Source organism: Haliaeetus albicilla, chromosome 2 (assembly GCF_947461875.1).
Source record: "Haliaeetus albicilla chromosome 2, bHalAlb1.1, whole genome shotgun sequence".
Lineage (NCBI taxonomy): Eukaryota > Metazoa > Chordata > Aves > Accipitriformes > Accipitridae > Haliaeetus > Haliaeetus albicilla.
In genome coordinates, this window is record NC_091484.1 from 64,892,115 (window position 1) to 64,918,062 (window position 25,948).

Below are 25,948 nucleotides of genomic sequence, written 5' to 3' on the forward strand. Positions count from 1 at the left end.
CTGAGCAGAGTTGGGCAGCAAAGCCCCGGACTGCCTATTCACTGGCTGATGAGTGTTTGTTGTTCCTACCAAAGATGAGTGAAAGCCTGGCAAGGGAGAATGGGAGTCTTGGGCAGGGGAGGTGTGGCGTAGAAAACCCATCATTTTATTGCAGGCCAAAGTGCCTGTGAGTGGGCCTGTACAGAGGAGCAGGAGGGGTGCATGCTCATGGTGGTAATTCTCCAGCACCCACCACATTGCCGAATAAACCTCTCTGCAGAGCACATGTGAGAGAGGAAATGTCTGAGCAGAGTCCTCGTAACAGTGGCAGGAAGGCAGTGTGATGTAGAATCACTTTGTGCTCAATGAGGAGATCTGGAAGGAGTTTCTTTTGTTTCTGTTGAAGTTATAAATAAATAAGACATCAGTGATGTCAGTCATCCCTCCCAGCCACCTGCCTGCTTCTCACTGGTGATGACTTTCTGGTAGCTGCTGCATAACCGGTAAAAGTCTGACCTCTGTTATTACAGTTAAAAGATTGAGATTTGTGCAAGATGCCAGAAAATATATCTATACCCCAGTATCTGCAAAACATACCACATCTGGAAAATCAGAATACAGATACTTGGTGTTATGTTGAGGTTTATGTTTTATGCCTGAAGTACAGTTCCCTGGCTTAAGATAACCACTCTGGGAATGTGACCCAGGCTTTTGTCTGTTCTCACCTACTGTTATTTTCATTAACAATCTTTTACTCTCATTAGAAGCTCTGCAATTATGCATCCCTTCCTCAGATTCTTCTTTGCCCTTCTACTGGCCACATAAGACCATATGCACTGACTTCTTGGCCTGAAAATGTCAGGAGGGGTGGTGGTTTCTGAAGTAGCTATATTCTGGGATGCAACCTGGCTCTTTAGGACCCTGACCTATGCTTTACATGTACAATCTATCCCTAGTTAAAGAAACAGTTCTGTGCCTATTATGAATTATGCAGAGTGTCTGTTCCCCACATTGCTTAAAACCCCTGGGAGCTCCCTCTAGCTTTCTACATCCAGTTAAGTTTTTTGTCTTGATCTTCATGCCCCTGTATAGCCTCAAGCTTCCCTACATCTCTGCCATCATTTCATATAAGCCCCCCGGGATGCTTCGAGCACACAAAACTTCCCCTTGCTCATTACTGTTGGAGAGCTGATTTCTACTCCTGTCTGTGCCTACCTCCATGCTTCTTTTCTCATTGCAACTACTTTCTTGCTCAGTAAATCTCAAGTGACTTCTCTTCATTCAACTCCCTCCTTAAGATGCAGTTATACAACAAAGTTTTCTTATTATGCTTCTCCCGCGGGTAAACTAGAATTGACCTCACCTGTCCATGGGTGACCTACGGGTGAGCACCCTTCAAAAGTACACCATAGCAGAAAGACAAATGCAAGAAGATGTGTCCCGGGGAAAAATTGTACTCATTGTTGCAGTTTGCCTAAAAGCAAAGGTGTTTTGCCTGGTAAGTCTCCTCTTTGGCTCCTACATCTCACTGAGCAATGTGTTCTTGTAAGGAGGTCCACGGACTCATTTCTTGACGTCTAGGTGGCTACAGGGGCCCTGTGGCCAAAGGACTTGGCCCACAGGTTGTGGGTTTACATAAGGCAGGTGCTGGGTTTTCTTTTTTCTGAGCAAGTAGCACAATAGTCTGCAGGAACTAAGTATTCCCACAGGAAATGAGGACTTCCTGCAGGAACTAAGAAGTATTTCCAACCTCCCCACTTTCCGGGCCAAGTAAAAAGCATACTTATTCAATCTGGCCTTCACTAAAAAAACAACACAGAACTCATCAGTTCTCACAGCAAATGCCTCCCACTCTTCCGCCTTGGGGGAGAAATGGTGAGAAAGAAATGGAGGCAGTCGGTTCCATTCATCTGGGAGCCTGTTCAGCTACTTCTGTATGAGGTATCATATGAAATCCTGAATAATATGGTTTGTTATTCTGTGTATTGCTAAGCTGTGTGGTTTATAAGCCACGCCACTACACCATCATCCACCAGATAAAATTGTGAAATTCACGTAGTGTTATCTGTAGTTATCTATGAAGTTAAATAATTATTGTTTATATAACAAGAATCAAAGCTTGACTTCATGTCACAGTCCAAGGATAAATGTCTAAACTTTGCTTTTCCGAGCCTTTCATCTCCTACATACTCTTGCAAAATTAAAGCTTGGTAAGGAACAAAGAGGCCCCCTTTACCCCCCAAAAGGAACAGCAGACACTGTCCAGCCAAGCAATCATTGCCCACCATAGTGTCTGGTGTGACTTTCACGTCCTTTGAAGGAGCAAGGGACATAATTGCTATATTTAGAGCAAAGCTCCCTCTGCATTCTCAGAAAACATCTCTTCCAGGGTTGTATCATGGTAACATAAAATTTAAGTTCCTGTCTTTATTCTCTCCTAATAGCGCTGTGCTTCTCGAAAGTATAATCATAAGGCTGCTTAAGGGAACAGAAAACCATGTGGAAAATATCACTGTGATTCAACAAAAGAATAGGAGAAAGAATAATATTTGTGCCTTGGGCATATTCAAATGTCTGCAGAGAAGGAACTGATTAGGCCAAGAAAGAGCACTAATGGCAGTCACAGAAGCGAGAGTCCGATGTGCTGCCTGCACAGACACAGCGGTGTTCAGCAGTAGTCCAAGTAGAGAATGTATTTATGAAAATAATAAAGTGCATTCATCTCTAGCAGAGCAATTACCTTCGAGTTCACAGCCCAGCAGCTCCATTCGCAGCCCCAGTCCTCCGTGTGTGGCTCTCTCAGGGTAGACGCGGATGAATCTTGTCGATACAGGTTCAAAAGTCCGCAGTTCAGGCGTGTCATAGTTGGTGTTGCCTTCAAAAGTCTGCAAAGCATGACAAATGCTACTTGTTAAATGAAAAAAAAAAAAAAGCTATTTTCAATAATCGTCTTTTTTCCTTCATTCTCTAGTCTTTGAATTAGGTGAGCAGTAAGCCAGATTCTAACTGCTTAGTAAATGTCAGGCATTCCTGTCCTAAATGAGAATGGAAAATACATAGTTAAAGCTTCTTGGAAAAGTAATGCATTTCATTTTTCATAAACTCAGTAGCAACCAATCCATCAGGGTCATAACAAGAGCTGAGTGTTTAATGAGACATGTTTTTAAATGACGGTCTGATCTGGGGTTTAACTGGGTGACATTTTCAACACTTCTCAGGGAAAAAAAATGGCTGAGGTGAAGATCCTGTCACCTTTTAAGTGGTTACAATAATAATCCAACTATTCAAGAGAAAATTTCAATCTGATTTCCCCCAGTGACAGAGTTTCACAAGTTGTAGTTATTTCAAAAGGCATAAATTAAACTCCGGGAACAGTAGCTGCAAGAGTTCTTCCAGTGAGCCTGCTATTGAATAAGAATAAAAAGAAAGAAAGAAAGAAGAAAGCTGCTTCCTGACAAAACTGCAATATAATCCAACGGGCAAGGCAGGTCAGCAAATGTACATTTCAGACAAAAATGTCTTCTCTGAGTTGCACGCTGGGTTCTTCAGCCATAATGCCGCTCTCAATGGCATTTGTTTGATAGCTTCGGCTTCTCTTGTCAGTGATCTTTTGCAGATAGAACAAGTTATAATTTGTACTTATAGCAACACCTCGGGTGCGTCCATGGAGATGATTGGTCCTTGGAATGAATTAACTGTACAAAGAAACAGTCCTTGCCATGAAGAGTTTATAACCCAAGGTAGGCAAAGTGAGTTATTTTTACCCTATTTTATGGTGAAGAATGTATACAGCAATGAAGTAAAAGTAAAGTATTTTCAACTTTTCTATGGATTAGTTAAATGATGAAACATTAAAAAACATCTCTTTGAACTAGAGTTCAAATTTGGGATTAGAAGTGCTGTTATAAGATACTTCCAACTCATAGTTGTGAAGCCTGAAGCCTTCTTCAGGAAGAAACCACCAGAGGCCCTTCATTTTGGATGAGAACAAAACCCAACCTGCAATGAACTGCTCCTATTGATCTGGGGCAGAGGAAACACGGGCCATAGGAAAAGCTGGCTGTATTTCCCAAGGCACAAAACAACTGTAGGTAAACCTGATTGCTGCTTATATTTTCAGTGCGGTCCTAAAAGCCTTGCTTGTTTTTACTGTACACCTTTGTATTATGAACCAATGGTCCACAACCCCTTCTGGCCATTGGTTAGAGTGCCAGTCGCAAAAGCCAATGATGATGGGAGACTATGACCAACTAAATAAAAAAAAAGAATTAAAAATAATTTTGACATTAAAGCTTCTGCTCCTGCTTCCTAGGGAAGATTGTACCTCCAAGGTGGCTTCAAGGGGCACTGGTTGACCTGGTGCTCTGCCAGTGCTTGGAAGACAGTTGTCAAGAACTCACATGTAGATGGCCTGTCAGATCTAATTAACATGGAATTACATATTATTATATTTGAATAGCAATATAGTGCAAATGATCAGAAAAAGCTACCTACCATATGAGAAAGAATGAATGCCATTTTATGTGTGAAAAGTAGACAGACACATGTATCTGAGGAATCCTTGCCTCCTTTTTAATAGTAGTCTTAATAGCAACATACAATAATGAAAACAGTTTTATAAAAGACATCAGTACTGGAGTACTGACACATAGACATTAGAATTCAATAGGCATCTAGAATTATATTGAATCATTGTCCTTTGTAGTGCAGAGCTGCCGGTGATTCAATTTTTGACTGTTCATTTAAAACACGTACTGATATTCTTTGTGGGGGAGGAGAGAGGAGTATACAGTAAAACTTTGTGAGTGTCTTTTATACAGGTTATGTCACAAATTGCTTTACTTCATTACAAAGATAAGTATAATAAATAATAGCTAAACAAAAGAAAACCTGAACTGGTGAGAGGAAAAAATTCTTCCTAATATCTTTTAAAATCAAAATAAAGGTTGCAGAAAAATTTAAAAAGGTGGTTCCAAATGACAGAATATTCAGAAGTTTCTTGTACGAGAAATGATGAAAGAAGGCATAAAAATACTGAAAAAAGTGGAAGGAGGAAAGAAATATGAAAGAGAAAGGTGACTTTATGGAGTAAGCTTGAGTAAGGCTATGGAGAAGAAATACAAATTGGATCTTGAAATGAAAATGGGGTTCTGTGTAGTCGTTTGAGGATTTGTGACGTTCACTCCTTTGAGTGCTTGAGCTAGGCTGAAGGGGGACATATTCTGCACATTCAAAAATAACAGAAAGTGGGTCAGCCAAAGAGGAAGGAGTTATGGTAGTTCTAGTGAAAGAAGCTGCAGGCATGGATGACAAGATCATGTTGAGAAAAAAGGTGATGTTTCATCCTTTGGACATATTCTGTTATGTTTAGCTTGTCACTGCTCTTTCTTTTCCTAAAATGCAGTTGTTTGTTTATTGAAAGTCAAGACTTTAACCAAGTGAAACGATGTGTTTCATTTCATATAACAGGGCTGTTTCTAATCCACATTCCTGCTGTGACTCATTATAGCATGCTGTCCCATCCAGCTCCACTTAAATTTAAAAATACTACATTCCAGTATTAACATTTCAAATCCCTCAGACTCCCAAATCATGGGATTTATCTGATTCTCTTTAAAGAAAACTTGTTCTGTGGAAGAAAGTTTATTAAATGTCTTGAATTTTTGGGAAGAATTATAATTATGCCACAAGAGATTTGAATTCCAGCCCTCTCCATTCCATTAATCTTGAAAGTTAATTTCTGGTAGTGATGAAAGCTGAGGATGGGCTCAATGCATTAGTTAGCACACTAGTTTTCTTGTCAAACTGCTAACTTCTGACAATGATGGCAAGTGCTTGTATTAGAAAACAGAAAGCCATGCAGCAGACGGCACACTGCTTTGAAAGCATATGGCATTATTTTTTTCCCTCGTTGAGCCACAGTGTAGAAGTACATGTCAAAACAACATCTATTTTAGAAAGAAAATGGTTAGATCCCATTGTTGATTTACACTCTCTTCACACTTTATGATGAAGTCAAAACTCATGGTAACAAGAGAAAGGAGCTGACTGCAAAGGCTGAATTCATTTAGTTTTAATCCCCAAAACAAATGATGAAAAGTGATGAGAAGTGAGAAAATGCAGACATATTCAGTGAGATTAAAACAGGAGAGAATGAAGTCCAATATTTACCAAATGTGCCTGGAAAAGCTATATCCATGGGCCCACTCAGCTTTTCCTTTAAGGAAACACAGGTTTGTCCAATGGATGAGTCTATATAGCAAAACAGCTTTTACATCTAATTTTCAGACTAAGGCAGATGAGATATGGAGCAGCCCACAGGATTCCCATCTGCCAAGCACCACGCCGATTTGCCTTTTGAGGGCACATTTTGGTATATGATTCCCTGATCATCCCAGTACGGCAGCACCAGTTTGTGAACAGGACTACATGCCCACTGGTTTCCTCAAGGAACAGGGTAGGAGGACTAAAAAAGGGTTGTGCCTTTTGAGGCAAAAATGCACTTTGTGAGCAATGATAGCAAAATGAGATGGAAGACTTAACAAAAGGGATTTGGGGTAAATAAGCTAAACACTCAGTGCAATTTATGTTCTGAAAAGCATACATTCAAAGACAAACCAACATAGGTACATTCCCAGAAACTTTTCTGAGCCACACTCGTCTTCTTTTCCTTGGCACCTAACCCAGCAATTCATTTGGCCCTTCTCTGTAAACGTCTGGCAGTTTCTGCTTGAACCTATGAACCACCTGCCCTTTCTTCCCAAGCAACCTCCAAGATGCTTCACTTGTGACAGTACGGTAGTACTTTTCACTTGGGATGGGATAACACGTCAAAAACTCCATCACTTTATTTCAGAGCCACTTGGATGAGATCATTACAGAGAGCCTGTGAAGCTCTCAGAACAGTCTACAGGCAGTTCAGAAATCCATCAGGTACCCCTTTGAGTTAAATAACACCATTCTCAATCTACAGCTCAGACAAAAAAGAAGCACAAGAAAAGTAATTGAGTGTCTCAAATAGGTTCATTCACTGTCACTGGAAAAACTGCAGAGGAAACTCTACTTTTTTGGCAGTGTTGCATACTACCACTGCATGGGATTTTGCAGTAACCTAGGCGCCACAGAGGCACACCACCCTTGTCAGAAACCAAGTCTGAACTAGGTGTTGAATAAACAAAACCTTCGCCACAGGGAGAGGCGAATGTCCTAAGGCCAGCTCCTGCCCTCAGGCATGGGATGATTCCCACAGCATCCCTTCCAGGCTGCTACCCTAGGAGTCCTGCTTGGCTTCATCCCAATTGTGTGCCTTTTCTAAGGTCAGAGATAGATGCGTAGAAATTCAATGCAAACTTTTTTTTTAGTGCAGAGCTTTCCTCCTTACCTTTATCTTTTTCTTGCTGGAATCCATGATCATTTTCCAATCTGATCCATTGTTGCTGTAGCCAATTTTGAATTTTTTCATGAATACTTTGTTTTCTCGGTGCTTGCCTCCTTGGACAATTATGCCCCTCACTTTCTTTTCTTCACCAAGGTCTATCTGAAGCCATTCGTTTGTATATGGATGAGTAGTTGGTGGCAGCGCCCAACCTGAACGGCTTGTTATGAGGCGAGCATTTTCTGGAATCCAGTTTCGATCAACTTGAGTAGATGCAGTAATCTGAGAGTCAGGAATGAGCCCAGACACCATACCCAGCATCCCAGAGCAAGGATAATCTACAGAGAAAAAAAAACACAAATAAATTAAATAGGTAATCTGCACAAGCACCAAAACAGAAACAGGACACATCAGTCAATTCAACTATCATAAGCAATTACTTCTTTCTTTCTTATATCCAAAATAATATATTTGGATTTGTATATAATTTTCATTTGTTCAAACTTGCACATCCTAGTTTTGGCAGGAAGTACCAAAATACCACAAGTGTTTCTGGCTTGATGGGAACCAAAAGGATCAGAAAATCCTATTCTATTCTTGTTTTCTATTCTTCTTGCTAAAGCAAAAGAGTGCAAGGTCACATCTGAATTTGTGCATATTTCCCTAGAGAAAAATTCCAAAATCAGCCAGAACCTGGTTGCAGATTACTTAATTTTGGTGACACTGGAAAGGGAAATCTCTTATACAGTCTGTAAAGTTTAATTTATTGCTATACTTGAGATTTTCTTATTGTATTTCTTTGGTCTCTCAGGCTTTTTCAAATGACACAGAAGCTAAATAGTTGCTTCTTTTATGGTCCCAGATAAATATAAGTTAGAAGTAGGAAAAGCTGCTAACAAGGAATGAAGATTTCCAATATAGAATGTAACAGCAGTTCTGCTGATATTACCTTCATCTAATCTGAAAAGATTTCATAGAATGACCTGGAATTCTATAGTATAGTCATCAGTAAACTTATTTTTCTTCTCTATGGAAACCAGTCCTAAGAAACATTTTCAAGAGTGAAGAAACACTTTAAGGGGAAAAAAAATATCCCTAGAACTATTAAAAATCAGTGCCAATGTATTAAGTGCTATAAAATGATGCTAGATATCTTTTAGAAAAATCAGCTTTGTAAAAAATATGAAATCATTAATATTTTCTTTAGTCTATAACTTTTATTTTTACATATAAAAATGCCTCCGTTATAGAAATCCTAAAACTAGAAAAAAAGACTTCTAAAAAAATTCCTGCTTGTGGGTGTTTTTTTTTTTTTCTTTTTTTCCCCCCAAGATAGTATTTTGATGATAATGAATGCCTTTTGCTGTTATTTCAGAAAGCATTTTGGGCAGTTATTTTGGTAGTTAACTGTGATGTAAAGGAGTTCCATTCCAATGCTGATCACTAGCGGGAACCTGACTATATATGTCTAGTTGCCTGAATAGGCTTCAGATCTAAGTGTTTGTACCTTGCAATGCTTTTGAACCTAGTTACGTATGTTTGTTCCTTGGGAAACCTGCTGAGAACAACCTACAAATGGCAAGTATGAAAGAGAGGGACTGGAGGGTTAGGAAGGTAAAACAAGATGAGAGTTTGCATGGACCAGTAAAATAATTGCAAGAAAAGTGATTAAACCTTGATATTTTTTTCACTTCTTAAAGCTGAACACCTGAAAGATAGTGCCAGAACAACATTCGGATAACACTGGGTGTTTGGGTGGTTGTGTCTTCTTTTCTTTTTTCTTTTTTTTTTTTACATTTCTACATTCAGACCACAGTGGAAATAGTGAAGATGCATTTCACTTATAAATATAAAACCTACAGCACAGGCACAATAAATTCCCTTGGTTTTAAGATCCTTCCCAGGACCTACCTGTTATCTTGCAGCCATAAACTTCAAATCTCAGTGATACTCCATTTTCCCAAGACACAGGTCTAATTCGCACAAACCGTGTTAAAACTGGTTTGGCAAAAGGTCTGTAAACAACCTCAGTGGGATTGCTATTCCCTTGAAACACCTTTGTGTGGAAAGAAAAAGTATATATTTGTTAGGCTTTCTCTGAAATGGTGTTCATAATTCTGTGTTTTACAGATAGTTACGATACAAGGTCTGACTAGGGTTATTTTGCAGGGTGGGGATGAGACAAAAGACTTGCACGGGGAACTATTTCATTAAACTCCTAAGACAATTTTTGCACACAGATAAGCTTTCCTTGGGGAGGAAAAAATAAGATGTAAGGTGTTCAGTGCTACTAAAAAATACTTGTCACCTGCAGAGTCCCGCAACACACCATAACACTGCAGAGCAGACCAGGAGAGCTCAGGGCCATCGCGAGAGCAGGAGCTCACCTGACTGCAACAAGTGTCTGTCCACTCCCTGCCTGTTTTGAGGTGTTCCTAATGCCCAGATCTATATGTAGGAACAATATACACTGGTCTTTGTCACCCAAGGACTGCCGTGTCCTGGAAGAATCCCTCAATGCCCCATTAGGGCAGTTTTATTCCTCGTACACTTGTAGAATGATGCAAAAAGCTACAGAACCTCAGGCCCAAATTAAAAGTTTGGATTTCAGTTAGGCCATATAAAAATGCTATATGGAGTTAGGATAAAAACATGTATTATTTTGCTCTCCTTGGGCTTAAGAGTTTTGCAAAGCGTATCGTGCAAACCTTGCTTTGTCAACCTTCCGTTTTTAAATCCTTGTTAACAAGTACTCAGACTTTCTTTCTCCTTGCATACCGAGATGGAAGTCTATTTAAAATCTGTATAGCAGGCTCTAAGATTTTCTCTGCGTCCCCTGAGGCTAACAGTGAAATTAGATGAACAATGAGACTTCCACAAGAAGGGACAGGATTGTGCTGTGCTTTCATGTTGAGGATCCTGCAGATGCGCTCCTTCCTAGCAGAGGCGAAACCTTGCAATGTTCTAGTCCGAAGAAGGCGATTCAGCTTCCTGCTCCTTCCTCACGTAGAGGGGACCAGTTTCCTGTTGTTTTCCATGGATACAAACCCCTGTCCTTTTACGGGAGATTCTCCCATTTCTTACACACACTGTCTACTTTCCTGTTTGTTACTTGCAATAACTGTACTAATTTGGAGTGGAGGCCAGCAGCGCACAGCTGTCAACTCATCAGGCTCAGTTACGTCTCAAGTAATTTAATATAGGAGTTTCATATCTGGCAAGAGATTTTAAATGGAGCTACGTTTCTTTTCAGCCACTTTTTTCTGTGGGAGGACCTGCTGTGGTTTTCTGAAGGTCTGCATTTGACAGAGAAAATGAGTCTTTTCTCAAAAGTACACAGCTCCTTATACGTGGTTAGTGCAACACTTGTGTGAGGCTGCCTTGAGATCTGCAGCTGCCTGCTTTTGTTGTTCCTTCAGTGGCCAAGTCTCCTTAACTTTTCATTTGAATAAAGGTATCAGAGGGAGACTGCTGCGTAGTTTTTTCTTGTCCCGATCAACAGCAAAATGTTGCCATTTTAGAAACTCGATTTTTTTAATAAATCCTTTGAACAAATAACACAGGTTTAGGAAGTATTGTCACTAATTAAGGACAGCATGTACTAGAGAAACTCATGTAAAATACACTTGTGGAGAGTGTACAAATTGAATTTGGTAATGAAAAATCAGGCATGGTCTGATTTTGAAAGAGGCATTTGTTCAGATTACAGGAACCAGAGCCAGTGTGTCATACCAGCCACAGCGTTGGCTCCTCTTGTGACTCTGGGCAAGTCAGTTATTGTACCTTTATACATCATTATACAGTGCCCACATTGTGGCATTTGACCTTCTAAAGTTCCTTCTCTGTAAAACCAGGATAATACCTGTCAAAGAGAAGCTTTTGGGATTCATTTTTTATTGTTTTACGAAGTGCTTCAAAGAAGAAAGATGTATGTGTTAAACACTGCTACCATTTTGATTAGATAAATGTAGTGGACTTGGCATAGCACTTACAGATGAGTTAGGGACAAACGAGTAACCAAATACTTAGAGCTAGGTATGGTTACACAGACGGAGTTTAATATTACACAGCTCTTCTGGGTCTTCACAGGTGGGTCACACAGAAGCTATTTTGTAAGGGAGGTACCACAAAACCTTTCCCGTTGCATCAGCCCCTGGCAGCCTCTGGCAGCCTCTGGGGATGCTGCTCCCAGGCACATCCTGAGCGAGGTGGGAAGGGAGGCACAGCCTCACTGGGACTATTCATGTGAGAGTTGGAACAGAATTGACTTCTCAGTAACGAGCTTTATGCTCATGGTAGCGGATAATGAAGATTTTTCTTACAAGTGTCTAAAGCTGTTTCATTGGGAGGTCACAGAGAGCAAATCTGCTGATAAATGGAAAGGTGATAAAAATCTATAAGGATGGAAAGATGTGCCTAATTATCTGCCTGCATGACCCCCATCACTGAGATGCTTGGAAGTCTAACAAACCACTAATGACTTGCTAGCACTCCTGCAAGACAGCGTGGCTATGCACGGGGAGCTGAGGCGCTGACACACTGCATAACCAGAGCTTCACTGCAGAGAAGGGACCTACATATTTTTTAAAAGGTTCCCCATAATGTTTTTCTCAAGGTCACATAGAAAATCTCTGGTAAACTGGGAAACAGCAGCACATTCCAGGGAAAAGACCCAAACCACTCAAATTGTGGTGGGCACAAGGGACAGGGCAGCACCTTGCACCTTTTTCAGCTGCTCTAGGCTTTAGTTAAACAATTTCTGTGGCCCTTTACTACTGAGACAATAGCTATCTTTTGGATTTAGGATATTGCTAACCCTGATCAACCTGATTAAACCTGTGATACCTTATTCCTGTTTTTTTAACAACTGATAGTAACTAAACAATTCAACAGCCTATTTCTTGGCCGAAGAGTTGTAAAAGAGAAAAGACTTACAACAGGCTTGTTTCCCTCCTTCAGTGTAATCCAGTCCTCTCCATTGGAGCTGACATCTACGCGGTATGTTTTCAGATAATATTCTTTCTTTGTTTCTTTTGAAATGGCTCCTTGGGTCCCAATTCCAGAAACAAAGCGGAGAAGGCCTAGATCTACCTGTGGTAAAGAATGAATTGGGACGTGAGGATGATCAGTTTAGGGCACAACAACATTGCAGAAGTGACACCCCCTCTGACCCCCCCCCATGTTTTACAAAGATAATAAGGATTTTATGTAAAGGAAATTGCAACGTATTGTTAATAATAACATAGCCCTAATCTCCTCTTTTGTAAACAGTGTCATCACAGGACATGGGAACATTTGCCTAATGAGCCGGGAGGGCTATCCACATGCCAGAGAATTACCTTTCCTCTGTGGGAGAGGAACCAGAGACCCCATCATTGTGAGTGGGGACCACCAGACTGCAGAGAAGTTACTAGAGAAGTTCCTCAAGGATCAGTCTCGTGAACAATCTTACTTAATACTTTCATTAACTACCTTGCATAGATGCTAATGAAATTCACTAAGGATACAAAGTTGCAAGGCATTGTCAATACAGAGGAGAGTCATGCAGTGAGAACTGAATGACCCTGAGGACTGCAGTATTAGAAATAGGATGAAATTTAATAGTACAATATCAAAGTAATGCACTTAGGGAATGATAACAAGAATTCTGCTAAACCCCAGGAGCACTTGCAAACAGAAGAGGAGAAAAGAATCCCATAGTGTATTAGTCACAGGATAATTATGAATCACTGTGTGACTGTGTTGGGAAAAAGGCAAATGAGTTGCTTGTACCATATGATGTATTTGAAGAAAACAGAAAGAAGCATTAGCACAAGTGTAATAATTCTGTTCCAACTGTCAAATGTAGTGAACTTTAATCATTAGAAAATAATGGCATTTTGAACTTGCTGGAGAAATGGATGCTATGGTGTGCACATGAATGTGTGTTAGAGGCCTTCTCTCTCCTTCTCTCATGAAGTTACAGTGCAACCAAATGGACAAGTGATTTAGGTTAACCTTCCCCTCCCCCAGTTAAGTTATTTGTCATCCAGATCTGTTTCCTCATCTAGTTCATCATGTGGCATCACAGAAGATGTATCGGCATAACTGGGAGGATGATGTGGGGTGCAAGAGTGTGACTACTCAAATTGGTTCTGCTGGGAAAAAACCCCCCTTTGTCCCAGTGCACAAGTCCAGCCACCAAATGGCTGAAACTAGGCACAAAACTTTCTCACAGCCAGGTTGGTGACCACAGCTTTGAAACACCTGCCATTTCTCTAGCCATAACAACAAACCAATTAAAATCAAATTCATCACCCTCTTTCTCTGCAGCTAGAACCTTCTCTTTGTTTCTTAAAGCAAACCATTTAATTTCAATATAAAATGACACTATTGACAAAATATTAATCAGAGTAATTTATTCCTCTAAACTTCAGCTGTCCAGATTTTAGCAGGATAATAATAGGTTGAATTAACCCTTCTCAAGTGAATGTCCCATGAATGTCTCAGGCTTTTTCATTATTTCCAAAGTACGCAGGATGCAGAATATACGTCCCCTGTGTCCCACAGGCATCCTTTTTCCTGGATGTATGTCATATATCCAAAGGCACTGGAGCCGTTAAATCAACATGCTCTGCATTCTCTCAAAAGGCTGAAGGAAGTGCTATTGAGGACAGACTGGCTGCTGTCTCAATGCCCATGTCATATGCAAGGCATTTTAAAGTCTTCCAACACAAGAATAGCAGCCTTGTGTGTGACAGATAGAACTAGCTTTCAGGGCAAAGCCCCTGCCCTTGCCCCAGTTTTTAAGGCTGTTAAAGTCTATATGTAACATTTTAGCCCTTGTCTTTAGGGGTGAAATACTGCAACATCTTGTTTTGTCGTGATAAAAAAATTCAGTCTTAAAAAAAAAATCCCTGTACCACCTTACAAAAACAATCAAGTGATTTAAAGTAACTGGAGAGTCTCAGATGTTAGATTGTTGCAATCTGAAAGTTAATGGGGGAATCTGGGCATCACTGCGCTGAGCAATCTCAGCTTAACTTCAAATGCTCTCCAAACTGTACTCTGCTGATTGTAAAGTGTGCTGCACTGAGTTATGTCCAATACCACATTCACTTCCAGGCTGAAGTGCACTTGAAAATCTGGAAGTCTGAGGGAGTGTAGAGCTAAGTTATTTAAATGATCTGCTTCTCTTACAATTTAAAACAGCTCTTCAGTTTTGAAATGATTAGGGTCCCAAGCCTGTACCGTTCCAACTGATTTGAAATGATTCTAGTAGGGGCTTTTAAATATACAATAAGTACTTCATTGTGAATATAGTCAAGCAATGGCCTATTACAAGAGTTCTAGGTATTTGAAGCCAAGTTAAAATTTAACATTGGGGTTTTAGGGGAAGGTTTGATTAGCTCATGCCTGAGCTAACAATTACAGCTACCAGTCACTGACCGTTCAGGCAACTCAGGCTTGTCTCATCAAAGAACTTCAGGCCCCCGGATTTTGCTTGGTCCCAAATGCTGGTATTCAGCACTCCCCCTTAACTCCTGGGGCACTGGATATCCTACAGCATCTGTCTCACTGCCCAGAACTAAGTCCTAAACACACAAAGGATGTAGACATCTACCTTCATGCCTAAAACCTGGCAGAATTCAAAAGGCAGGCAGAAATTCTCCTGCCAGAAGTAAACAGCTCGCTGGGAGAGAGAGAGATTCTGAGATGACCTCTGATTTATTGCCTATAGGTAGGGAAGAGGCAACCTCATTAGCACTCCTGGCTCCAGTAACTGTGTAATACAGTACAGGAGGAGGGAGGCATCTCTTGTTGTTAGGGAGAACATCTTTTCACATAGATGTGCTCTCTCTGGATCAGAAAGTCTTTACGTGCTTCTTGAAAACTGGAACTATGTCAACAGCAGTTGTCTCCTGGAGTGTCTGGAGGCTGATGGCTCGAGTGTTCAGCTGCGTGCCACAGCTTTAAACCCCTTGCAAAAGCGAGCTGTAACCCCAGACCTGCCACGTGCCAGGGGGTGTTTGCTCATAGGCGGATAGAGGAAAAAAGAATAACCTTTCTTCATCAGTGTTTTGTGAGCAAGAAGCAGTGCAAACAAGAAAGGTGGGGCTAAGCAGCAGAGAAGCGGAAGGGCTGGAATTTTTAGTACTAACTCTGTGTCAGTGCGGAGGTCCGGGAGAGAGAGCGCTTAAGACATTTTCCTCCCTTTTGACAGTTCTCTGCAGTGGCCTCTGGAGAGGAACCGCTCCTCTCCAGGTGCATGCAAACAGAATTGCAATACTGAGCACCCCTCTGTGGTGCCAAAGTATGTTTGTAAATCAAGCTCTAAATGTACCAATCTTCGTCTCTAAGAAAGGTGATAGAAATAAATTATGTAGAAGACTACCTTGGCAACTGCATGACACATCTTAGGGGCCTGTTAAGCTCACCTTCATTAATCACTTTGTGATATATTTTGTTTTCTTTCCAGTGTCTTTTGAATCTTTACTTTCTGTAAAATGCAGAATTGTGCATAAAATACACATTCTAAATGTCACAGGGACTGCTCAGAGTTGAAGTTCAAGCATATCAACTGCTATTAACAACTGGAACCTGAAAGTACCAAAACGTAGCTGTGGTAAGACCCAGCTCTTCTGTACCACGTTATCCAGAGGAATCATTGCAGAGGGCAGTAGCTCTAGTACAGCTGTGTCACCAGGTAGGAAATTCTTACGCTTTTTGGAGGCTTATGCTTATGGAGTCCAACTGCCTGTGTAATTTCCAGTGAACTTAGTATGTCCTCTCCACAGAGGTCTCCAAGTGTTAGCATGACCAGAGGTAACCCATTTTCCTCAGATCCAGTCTCCTCCAGCTGAGATAGTAATACAAATCTTTGACAACTAGCTTTTTGTTTTGGCCTTCTTGTCCTTTTTGTTTCAAGAACTTGTGTTTCACGTTAAAATGAACTGTGGAGGGAGGTGGTGATGAAATACAGTACTTTTGACTATGAACATCAAATGCATTTCCCTGCAATTATTTGACATTTAACTTTCTGCACATACGATAAACAAACATCTGGTATTTATTTTGGAGGATGCAAGCGATTCTGTAAGTTATTGCATGCTGTAAGGCTGTGATCTGAGATAGGCAGCTGTCTCCAAACCTGAAATCTTGACATTTCATTTCCGTGGCCAGAGTTTCAGCTTTGACTAACTGCAGTATGTTGCTAGTTCTTTTTTCAAATTTTGTTCACTTTCATTCAGATTAAAAAGCATCTCTCTCTTGGAAAATGATGCCTTAGGGCCTTATCCAAAAACACAGCCTTTGATAATTGCCTGTGCTGCAATGTGACTGACTTTATTCGTAAGTACAAGACTGGGAGCAGACTTGCCTATAGGAATGGGCCCCTAACTTACAAGAAATGAGGAACATCCCAAGTGTGTATTTTTTTCCAGGAGGGAAATGTTCATGTAAAAAAAGCCCCAGTTGTTCCTACTTCTAAAATCAGTTTCTTTCCTGTGAGAGCACATTGCAAGACGCTAGCTGTTTCTACATATGAATTACTTCCTCTCTATTTATTCTGCAATATCTTTTAGCATCCAGGAAAAATACTTTTATTGCTGTCTTACCATCTCCAAAAAATGTGGGTGGGCGACACATTTTTAAGACAGATATGCAAGGGGTGGCATTTTTTTAGAGACCAGAGAAGGAAAAAGAATAATGTTTAGCTCTGCACAATGTATCATGTAGCAAATCTTAGCAAACTACTGGATAAAGAACAACACACAACATACACGACTTGAAATAAATATTGCTGCTTCCTGTCATCATACATAACCATGTCGTAGTATGGAAGACCTTATTTTCAGAATGAAAATCTGCCTTGCTAAATAAAATACAGTCATTGAGGGAGCTGTAGCAAGGGAGCAGTTTTACCAGCTTTTAACACTCCTACTGTAGGTCTGTTCAACAGCCTGAGAAAATAAAGGACAAAGTGCTGGAGTTTGATTAACAACAGGAAGCTTTTTGTTGTGGGCATCTCTTGTGGCTTGAAAAGCTGTATAATCCATCACTTGACACACCATACCAAAGTAAATATTTTTAGAGAACTGTGTCATTTCCCTAGATAGCATACAGTGCTCTGAGTCAGATTAACTGTTGTGATGCTTCACTGTTCTTCTGTCAAATATTTAATTAAGCAAGAGTTGATCTTTTTTATTAGGTGTTGCTGTTGATTTGATCAATCATGCTCTCCCATGATGTATACACAACTATCACTTAATTCCTTTATTTATTGAGCTTTAAGTAAAGAAGATTATAATGCTAAGTAAAAATGGCACAGGTTCTAGTAGAAATTCTGAAAATATTCTAATTAACTTGATTGGAAAATTACTTCCAAAAGTCTTCATCCCTGAAATGACCACAACTCCCTGATTAATGACAGGGTGCAAATATTCATCCTGGGTTGAAGTGAAAATAGTTAAGGCTGCAAACCACCTCAGATCTTTGTGCAAAATTCTCAGTGATATTTCTGGCAGCTCCATAAAGGAAGTGAGGAGAAAATTTTGCTGTTAGTAAGATCTCTCCTGAATCACTGAAGTCTTTCTCATTGACCTTGACAGCAACATCCTAAAAGCCCCAGATCAGAAAGCAGCTAATCACGTGCTCAGCTTCTAGTCTGTGCCTAACAACTGTCCTCAGTCAGTATAGTTTACTGAACTGATGCTTATGTGACTTGGCAAAAATGGGGAGGCATGAAATAGAAGATGAGCAAACATTCATGTCAGAGAAATAGGAATGCTTGACAGCAAAAAGGAACTGAACTTTCTCTAGCAGTTGAAATATTCCTCACAACCTTCACCTTCTTCCCAAATCCTTTTCTGCAGCAGAAAAAAATGTAAGTGTAAAGATTCCCCCAATTGAAAACAAAGAACAGACTCAAAGGATGTTATCACATTGAGATACTGATGCTGGGGTTGCAGTATGGAGTATAGTAATTTTTTTTAGAAGTGGATCAGCCAGTTTCTACAAGAGAAAATTTAAGATAATGATGAAAAAGTATGACTGATGAACATAAGAGAACTTCAGTCATCATTATGGGGAAGGAAAAGATGCAGAAAGTGTAAGAAAAATGAAATCCAGAAACAAAAGGAAAAAAGAAAAGACAAGAAAAAATGAAAGAAAAGGCCTCTGTGTCTCTGACAGAGAAAAGATAATGCTTGTGTGGGCTGTGTTGCATCTGGATTCATGGCACATTCTCCCACTCTTATGTTAATTTTTTTTTGCATAAATCAGAAGCAACTAATTAAAAAAGAAATATTTAATTCTGACATGTTCTTTGAACTGGTGTTCCATCTGGTTCTGTTTGAATAGTAAAATCTGCTGTAGTTGTAAAAATTGGCAAGCAGCACTCTGGTAAAGAGAAACAAAAGAGACTCAGTACAGCAGGTTAATACACTAGCATTTCAACTTGAGACATTTCCAGAATTCAGCAAACCAAATCGCTCCAGTATGGAAACTATAAAGATCAAATGTGAAAGAGAAATGCTGCGAGTGGGCCGGGAGAAGCACTGCCACTGGTACACATTAGCTCTGTGTGATATTTTTAGTGTGAGTCTTTGAAGGAGTTTGGTTTAAAAGCAAGGGCGATGCAATGCTCCCCTGAAATGGGCTCACTATATCGTGTGAAATGCATCCAGTGCACATGCGGTGATAGGGAACGATCCTTCTGCTAGTCATTTGCAAGCTCCACCTTAAGCATTCATGTGGTGCTCTGGTGTGACATGATCGTTATTCAGAAGACTCAGAAAATACCTTCTTCTTAATTTATTTTTTTTACTTGAAAACTACTTAAAACCTGAACACCAAGATACAATAAACTCTGATAACAAAGGGAGGAAAATGTAATCGTATTGGGATTCTATAGACTCTGGGATCTAAGTAATCAGCATCTTATGCCATTCCAACCCTCTCTGTAGCAATGAAGAGAAAGGCTGATTAACTCCCAGTGCTTTAGAAAAAGATTGTTTTACATCTTGCAGAAGCATATCTTGCTGTGAAATATTACTTCTTTAAAATGAAAACCTTTGCTTCGGCACTACATTAACTTGCAAATGGATAACCTAAGACATGTACAATGACTTGGTCAAAAAAGGAGGAATGTGAATGGCCCCTTTCTCCAGCTAAGATACTTAGGAACCCTTGCTGAGCAATAAATGAGTCAGGAACGTAATACTTTTAATTAACGTTTTCTGAATACTTATTTGTAATTTACATTTAATTTTAAACCTGAGCTTAATCCTCTGATCTGGAATGAAGACAACTATTTAGTGCAGTTTGAATGTAACCTTCCCCAGTTTGTGTTAGAAACTATAGAAAAGGGAAACTCTATAGCAATACTTGCAGAACCACTCTTTTCTGAGAGAAGGACATAATTGTAGGACTTTTTTTCCCCTAAGTGTACTGAGCAACTAATGCACAAATGGGAAACAAGTAATCCAAAGCTTCTCTATCAGACTGCTTCACATGCGAATAACTGGCCTTTGGGTGGAAAACACTAAATTTTGTCTATAAAGTTCTTCTGTTGCATTTTTTTTGCCAGCTGCTGTCCTGTTAAAATCAGAGGGTACAGGCAGAAGGGCTTGAGTTGTAATACATTCTGGTATTTTGAATGTAAGTACAATATTACACATGCGTAAACACACAGAAATAACCTCTGCTTCTTCCTGTTTCACAGCATACCTATGCTAATTGGGTAGGAAGCTGTTAAGTGAGGGGATGATATATTATGCAGAATTAAACCTCTACTGTCTCAGATAGCACATGTTGATGCTGTAGATAGATCTGACTGTGCAATCACTGTGTTCGGAGTGAGTTGCCCTAAAATCACTGGAATTTGCTACACTTAGATGTTTTTGAAAGTTCAGGCTTTGGGCTTTCTATCAAAAATAGCAACAAAATGAGGAAAAAGTGCCAGTGTCTAAGATTTAATATTTTTTAAGCCTAATTTCACTGGCAATTGCAATAGGTGTATAACCTGTGTCACATAGAAAGATATGTATTTTCTTGTGATCAGCTTTCTCATCTTGGAAAATCGGCACAGTCTCTTTAAATCAGTCAGTCATCCACAGGAGTCTGCATTCACTTATTCTCTGTTAAATGGAACTGTCAGTTTTGTTGCACCAAAATTCGATTTTCTATTTCATACACATTGTGTATGATGATTTTAATTTACTACTGGGTCACCAAGCAAGTCACTGTTTTTTTAAAATATGAGTTTCTGCTACTTTCTAGAAAAATGTCAGGTAGCTGCAGTTAGGTGGTGTGGTGAGGGTACTGTAAATGTATGGTGAAAAACAGGAGATAAAGACTATACATGCAAAGATAATCTTGTTTTTTCCTTGGTATGTCCCTCAGAGCTCTGAGGATATGCACTGGTATAGATGAAATACTTCCAAGGTTGTGATTTGGAAGATCTGCTGCTGAGACCGGTGCTCTTGTCCCACGCTAGAAGAGGAAGGGGGACAGCAGAAGGGATGGTGGAGGCCAGTGACTACGGAGACAACTTCCCCCCCTGGTGCTAAAGCAAACCAGGGAGACTGGCTGCCCCCAGCTCTGCCCTGCTCTTAACAAAGCCCGCTCAAACTCCAGCCACGGGGATTTCACTTCTAGGGTTTCTTTGGCCACATAATGGTGCCAGGTTTGTGTATAACCCCACTCTGCCTCTCTAAAAGTTACTCTACCTCCAGCTATGTAAAGAGCAAAGCTTGATTTCTAAGTGCTGTGGCTTTTTAAAATAAACACAGGATGTATTTTCTTAGTTAAGCATATCATGAAAGGAGGGAACACTCCTATGGAGAGTTAATTTTTATGGCCTGATAAGAGCATTTAAAAATTATTCTGTGTTATGTCAGCCCTTCAGCCCATAGCTTGAATTTAATAATATTTGCAATGGAATAGCCTGCTCCTGTCTCTGTTAAGGCTGAAAGACACCTTAGTCTATATTAAAATAATCTATAACCTAAATATGACCAGTTAAAATACACCCTGGTTTTATATGTGATAGGACAAAATGATGTTTTCAATAGTTTCAGAGGATCAACACCAGAAATTATTTTGGCCCAAAGTGTTCAACACAGGAGGCTGCAATGAAGAGAAAGACCAGACTACATAGGTACAGCTAGCTGGTGGAAGTTATGGGTAAACAGTGCTTCTCTGATGAGAAGCCAGTTGTTCCTGAAAACAGAGGAACTGAACCTCAGCTTAATGTTTGGTCAACTGTGTGTTCTCTGCTAGTAGGTTTTGTTTATCAGACAGCTATGGAGTTTACTCTGATGCCTTTTTAAAGAGTTTTTTAAAACCTCAAAAGAAAACATTAGAGGTAAAGCAAAAATGGAAGTACTTCCTTGTTGAAATATACCTGCTTTTTTTTTTTTCTCTTTTTTTTTCTTTTTTTTGTGGGAAGAAGACAAATTGCTTTCTGAAGGCCAGGTATTTACCTCTTGGAAGAAATCTTATTTATCCTGCCACTTTGCCTGTTTTGCTACTGCTGTGAAAATGTCACCTAATGGGCAGAACAGAATTAGACTGGGACAGACAAGCAGGATGATACAAGGACAGGGGAGGCAAATAATAGCTCAGGAACAGAAAAACTGGAGCATGGACGCTGGGATGGGGAAGGGCCCATAGGACTCAAACTCTTCAGCTTCATACTACTGTGCAGGTGTGGAAAGAGTGAATAAAAATGCACAATCGTCTCTGCAAAGCACTCAGCAGTACACCTATCATCTCCAACCAGGGGTCGGCCCTGTGAGAACAGAGACCTTTAGCTCAGTAACAACTCTGCTTATTATAACATGCCTCAGCTGTGCGTTCCTACCCAAGGCTGTATTTCTAGCCACTACCCTCAATCACTTAACTTCTAGCCTTGAGCTCTACCTCACCTGCCGTTTGACACCTGCCTAGTCTTGTAGATTAATTTATTTCTGCTGGACTCAGAAAAATCTCCTTCCGAGATACCTTCCCTCGCATCTGCAGCAAGTCCTGGCTGCGGTGGAGCAGATGTGTTGCAGCGCCTGGTAGCTGGGTGGGCGAGTCTGCCTCAGCCCCCACGGGGTCTGCAAGCCATCTGGGAGAGAGCTCCCCTACCAAGCAGAATGGCGCAAACAACTGATTTTTTGGCTTGATGGCAGTTTCAAAACCAGCAAACAATAACAAATGTTTTGAGTCAAGCCAAACACGTGAACCGAAAAAAAAAAAAGAGAGAGAAGAATGATTTTGTACAGAGTTTTTTAAGTGGCTTTAATTTCTGTGAAAGAAAGTAGAAGAAAATGACGTTGTGATTTAAAAAAACCTGTGGTGTTTAGTTTAAAAACATATTTAAAGGTTTTAATTTCTTTCCCTCCTGGAACCAACTAGTGAAAGTGAGATAAATTTACAAAATTATTTTAGTAGGTGCTGAATCAGTGCTTTTGCTGGACACATTTTTAATTCGCTATCTCAGCTCTAAATGGCCATCTGTCTTGCAGCCGTTGAGGGGATGTAGGGCTGGACTGGGAAGTGGATGCATAAGTAATTACAGAGTTATATACAAACTACTCGGATCTCCGCATAATGGTTCCCCTGAAAGAACTGCAACTATTGTAATGATTAGGCTGGTAGTGGAGGCTCGGAGGGGCTCCGCTTCTGCTGCTCCTCCATATGTTGCGCACAGGATCGCTTGAAGCCACGCCGGACTCCCCTCTGTATTAGGGCTGATGCTGAAACATGTCAGAGGGAGGTAGAGAGGATTTTCTTCTAAACTGCATTTTGCACCTGCACTTCTGGAGCAATAAGGCTGCCAATGGTTTTGCGCAGTTCTCTGAGCATCCCTTCAGCCTCCCCAGAGTGATAAATCTATGGCTGGGAACTTTCTGGTACTAAAATAGCTCTTAAAGCACTTTGAATAATCAAAAAAACCTTCATACTTTGTAGGGGCCTTTTATTTCTCCCTCTCCGTCTTGTCTAACTTCAGTACTTGCCTTTGTGAAACTCTACCATTTATTCCCATGTCACAGTAAATAAAGGTACGAATGTATCCTGCTGGGTCAATTAACCCTGGTTCTGCGCTGTGTCACAGTCTGTACCGGCTGTGATTTCCAGAAAGGAATATTCTTTTGTCATTCTTTGCCATGTGCAAAGTATGTTAAGACCATAAGATAACTGTAGCACTTTTCCACACAAAGCTAACTCTGCTTTTTGTGATTTCTGGAGTACAGTTATGAACTGTAAAATGACGTGAACCAAATACATGACTTGTATTCTAAAGTGGTAGAGAAGACAAAGGACTGGCAGTTTTTGTGCTTTCATGTCAGTGTGCTCCCTAATGATGGGCAAGCCCCGCCACAAAGCCTCTGAACTTCAGCTCTCAGTCAGTCCTTCAAAGACTAGGAGAACTGGGAGGCTGAGGTTTCCCAGGTTTCATGTTATTCTATGCGGTAATATTATGCACTTCACTGCAACCTCCAAAAGAAACAGAAATAATAAGAATAAAAATAACAGGCATTGTTGACTTGCACTTCCTTGAGCTTTCATGTGAAATACTTAGATAAGCTTGCTTAGTAAAGTCAACCTCAACAGCTGCCTGATGTAAGAATAAACCTGTTAATGAAACAAATGTGCTGTGCAGCAGCATATATAAATACTGACTATATTTTTAAGTGAATACCTGATAAGGAAATAAGCTATGACACAGATGAAAGGTCAAGACACCAAATGATGAACTGCAATTATTTTCAGAAGTGCTACAGGAATAAATCTGTACTAATCTATATACCAGTTCACATCAGCGATGCATGCTCCTGGGTTTCTCTTACAAAGGAGCAAATAATGAAGAACGTAGGTTACCGCAAATGTAAAGGAATGAAGACAAATGTGGAAGGAAAATTCCACCTCAGAGGTCCCTCTCACTCTGGTGAAGTAGTGTATACATAGAAGTGTTTTAAATCAATGGAAGTATATTTTCCTTGCACGGGAGAGTTAGTGTTAAATAAACAACTGATATTTCAATCAGTGGAGGCGAGGGGGATCTCCCAGGTTGCTTTTTGAGGAGGCCTATTCTTACCTCTCTCTGGCCTTTCTCCAGATCCCTAAATGCTGCAAGGTGCAGAGGAAGAATTTTGCACCAGATCCGTTGATATTCCTAGGGCTGACCGCTCTAGGGGTCTAGAAAATTACTCTGCAAGAATCGTCAGTGCCGAATGGATGGTTGGGGGACGAGGTGGAGGCAGGCGGGCAGAGGCCAGAGGGAGCAACCAGACCTGCTCCCTGTGCCAACCTCTGACTCTGTCCGTTTCCACATCATACCAGATCTCTGCCCTGCTGAGAAACCCAGTGGCACAAATTTGGGCTGGATTAGCCATTTATGTCATATTAGCCAGAACACACAATAGGGAGTTCATCTTAGTGTATGGCCTTATGTCAGCTGCAGAATGACAGATAATACCCAATGCAGAGTATAACGTCTATTTATGTTAACCTCCTGTTAACCTTTTCTGAACAAATTTGAACTGGCAGAGTGTGTTTATATCAGAGTAGTGCTTTTTGGTTTATGGCTGCAAAGTTTTGATCTGATACTAGGATTCTTAAAGCTGGATTTATAGTTTTGTCCAACCCCAGCCATAATATGAACTGAAGATCTTGTGCTACTAACAAACATGCTTTGCTTTCTGGGCAAGCTGGAGGTCTAGCTCGGAGTTACAGGATGAGAGAAAAATTGTGCCACCCAGAAACAATCATCCAGCTTGGCAGGACTGTACAGATTTGTGTTATATGCATTAGAAGAAACGTTTTGATAGAAAACATACAGATTCTGCAGTAAAAGTACCCAGAAGGTGTTGCTCCTTGCGGGTTTGAAAACTCACGCCATTATAAGGATTGATGATAGCACAGGTTCCCAGTGACCCTGGTAATAGGCAATCAGTCTCCCTTCAAAACCACACACACGTGGGTCTCAAGTGCCTTTAGCTGACGGCACCTATCCGGCCGGGCGCTCCTCCTGGAGCTTCCCTCGCTCCTGCGCTGCCCTGGGGGGCTGCCGGCCGTGACCCACTGGGTCGCCCCTGAGGTGCAAGGGCTTGCTATGCACAGCGGCCCGTGGCTTCTGCTCAAAGGTTTCGCAAATAAGATGCAAAATGTTCCCTAAATATAAAGATTTCGCATGTTACTTTTTCAGATGAGTGTAAACCTAACTGCCGTTCTTAAATGCAAACGTTAAATCTACTCTGTAAAAACACAATTACTGCTGCCATGGCAGAAATCAGTTGTCCCTTTTGAAGGAATGCCTTGAAAATGCAATCATAAAATCCCTGCATGTTATGGATTTCATTAACATTGTACTCCCCTAGGATTCCCAATTGCACAATAACAGGAGTTCTTTAAATTTTAAATACCACAGACAGGAACAGTTTCACTGAAACCAGATGTGAAACCCTCGCACTGGCCTTCTTACTGGTTCTAAGTACTGAAACTGGCTGGTAATTGATACCTATTAACATGTTTGTTGTTCAGATTACAGAAATGGAAACACTATACTATTTTTCCTGTGAAAGGATACGTTAATGAGGGACGATGACTTACGTTGCAGTGGCA

The 25,948-nt window shown here is 40.5% G+C and overlaps 1 protein-coding gene across 3 annotated transcripts in view; it reads right to left on the reverse strand.

Moving 5' to 3' along the window:
- The window catches only part of NRP1 (neuropilin 1), a 116,663-nt gene that overhangs the window by 23,234 nt on the left and 67,481 nt on the right, over window positions 1-25,948 (reverse strand). For all 3 annotated transcript variants that reach the window (XM_069778105.1, XM_069778106.1, XM_069778104.1), the window contains exons 8-11: window positions 12,290-12,445; window positions 9,266-9,410; window positions 7,361-7,692; window positions 2,720-2,864 (exon numbers count right to left, since the gene is read on the reverse strand). In XM_069778105.1, the coding sequence (XP_069634206.1) occupies window positions 2,720-2,864; window positions 7,361-7,692; window positions 9,266-9,410; window positions 12,290-12,445 (778 nt within the window). The remainder of the gene's footprint in view (window positions 1-2,719; window positions 2,865-7,360; window positions 7,693-9,265; window positions 9,411-12,289; window positions 12,446-25,948) is intronic.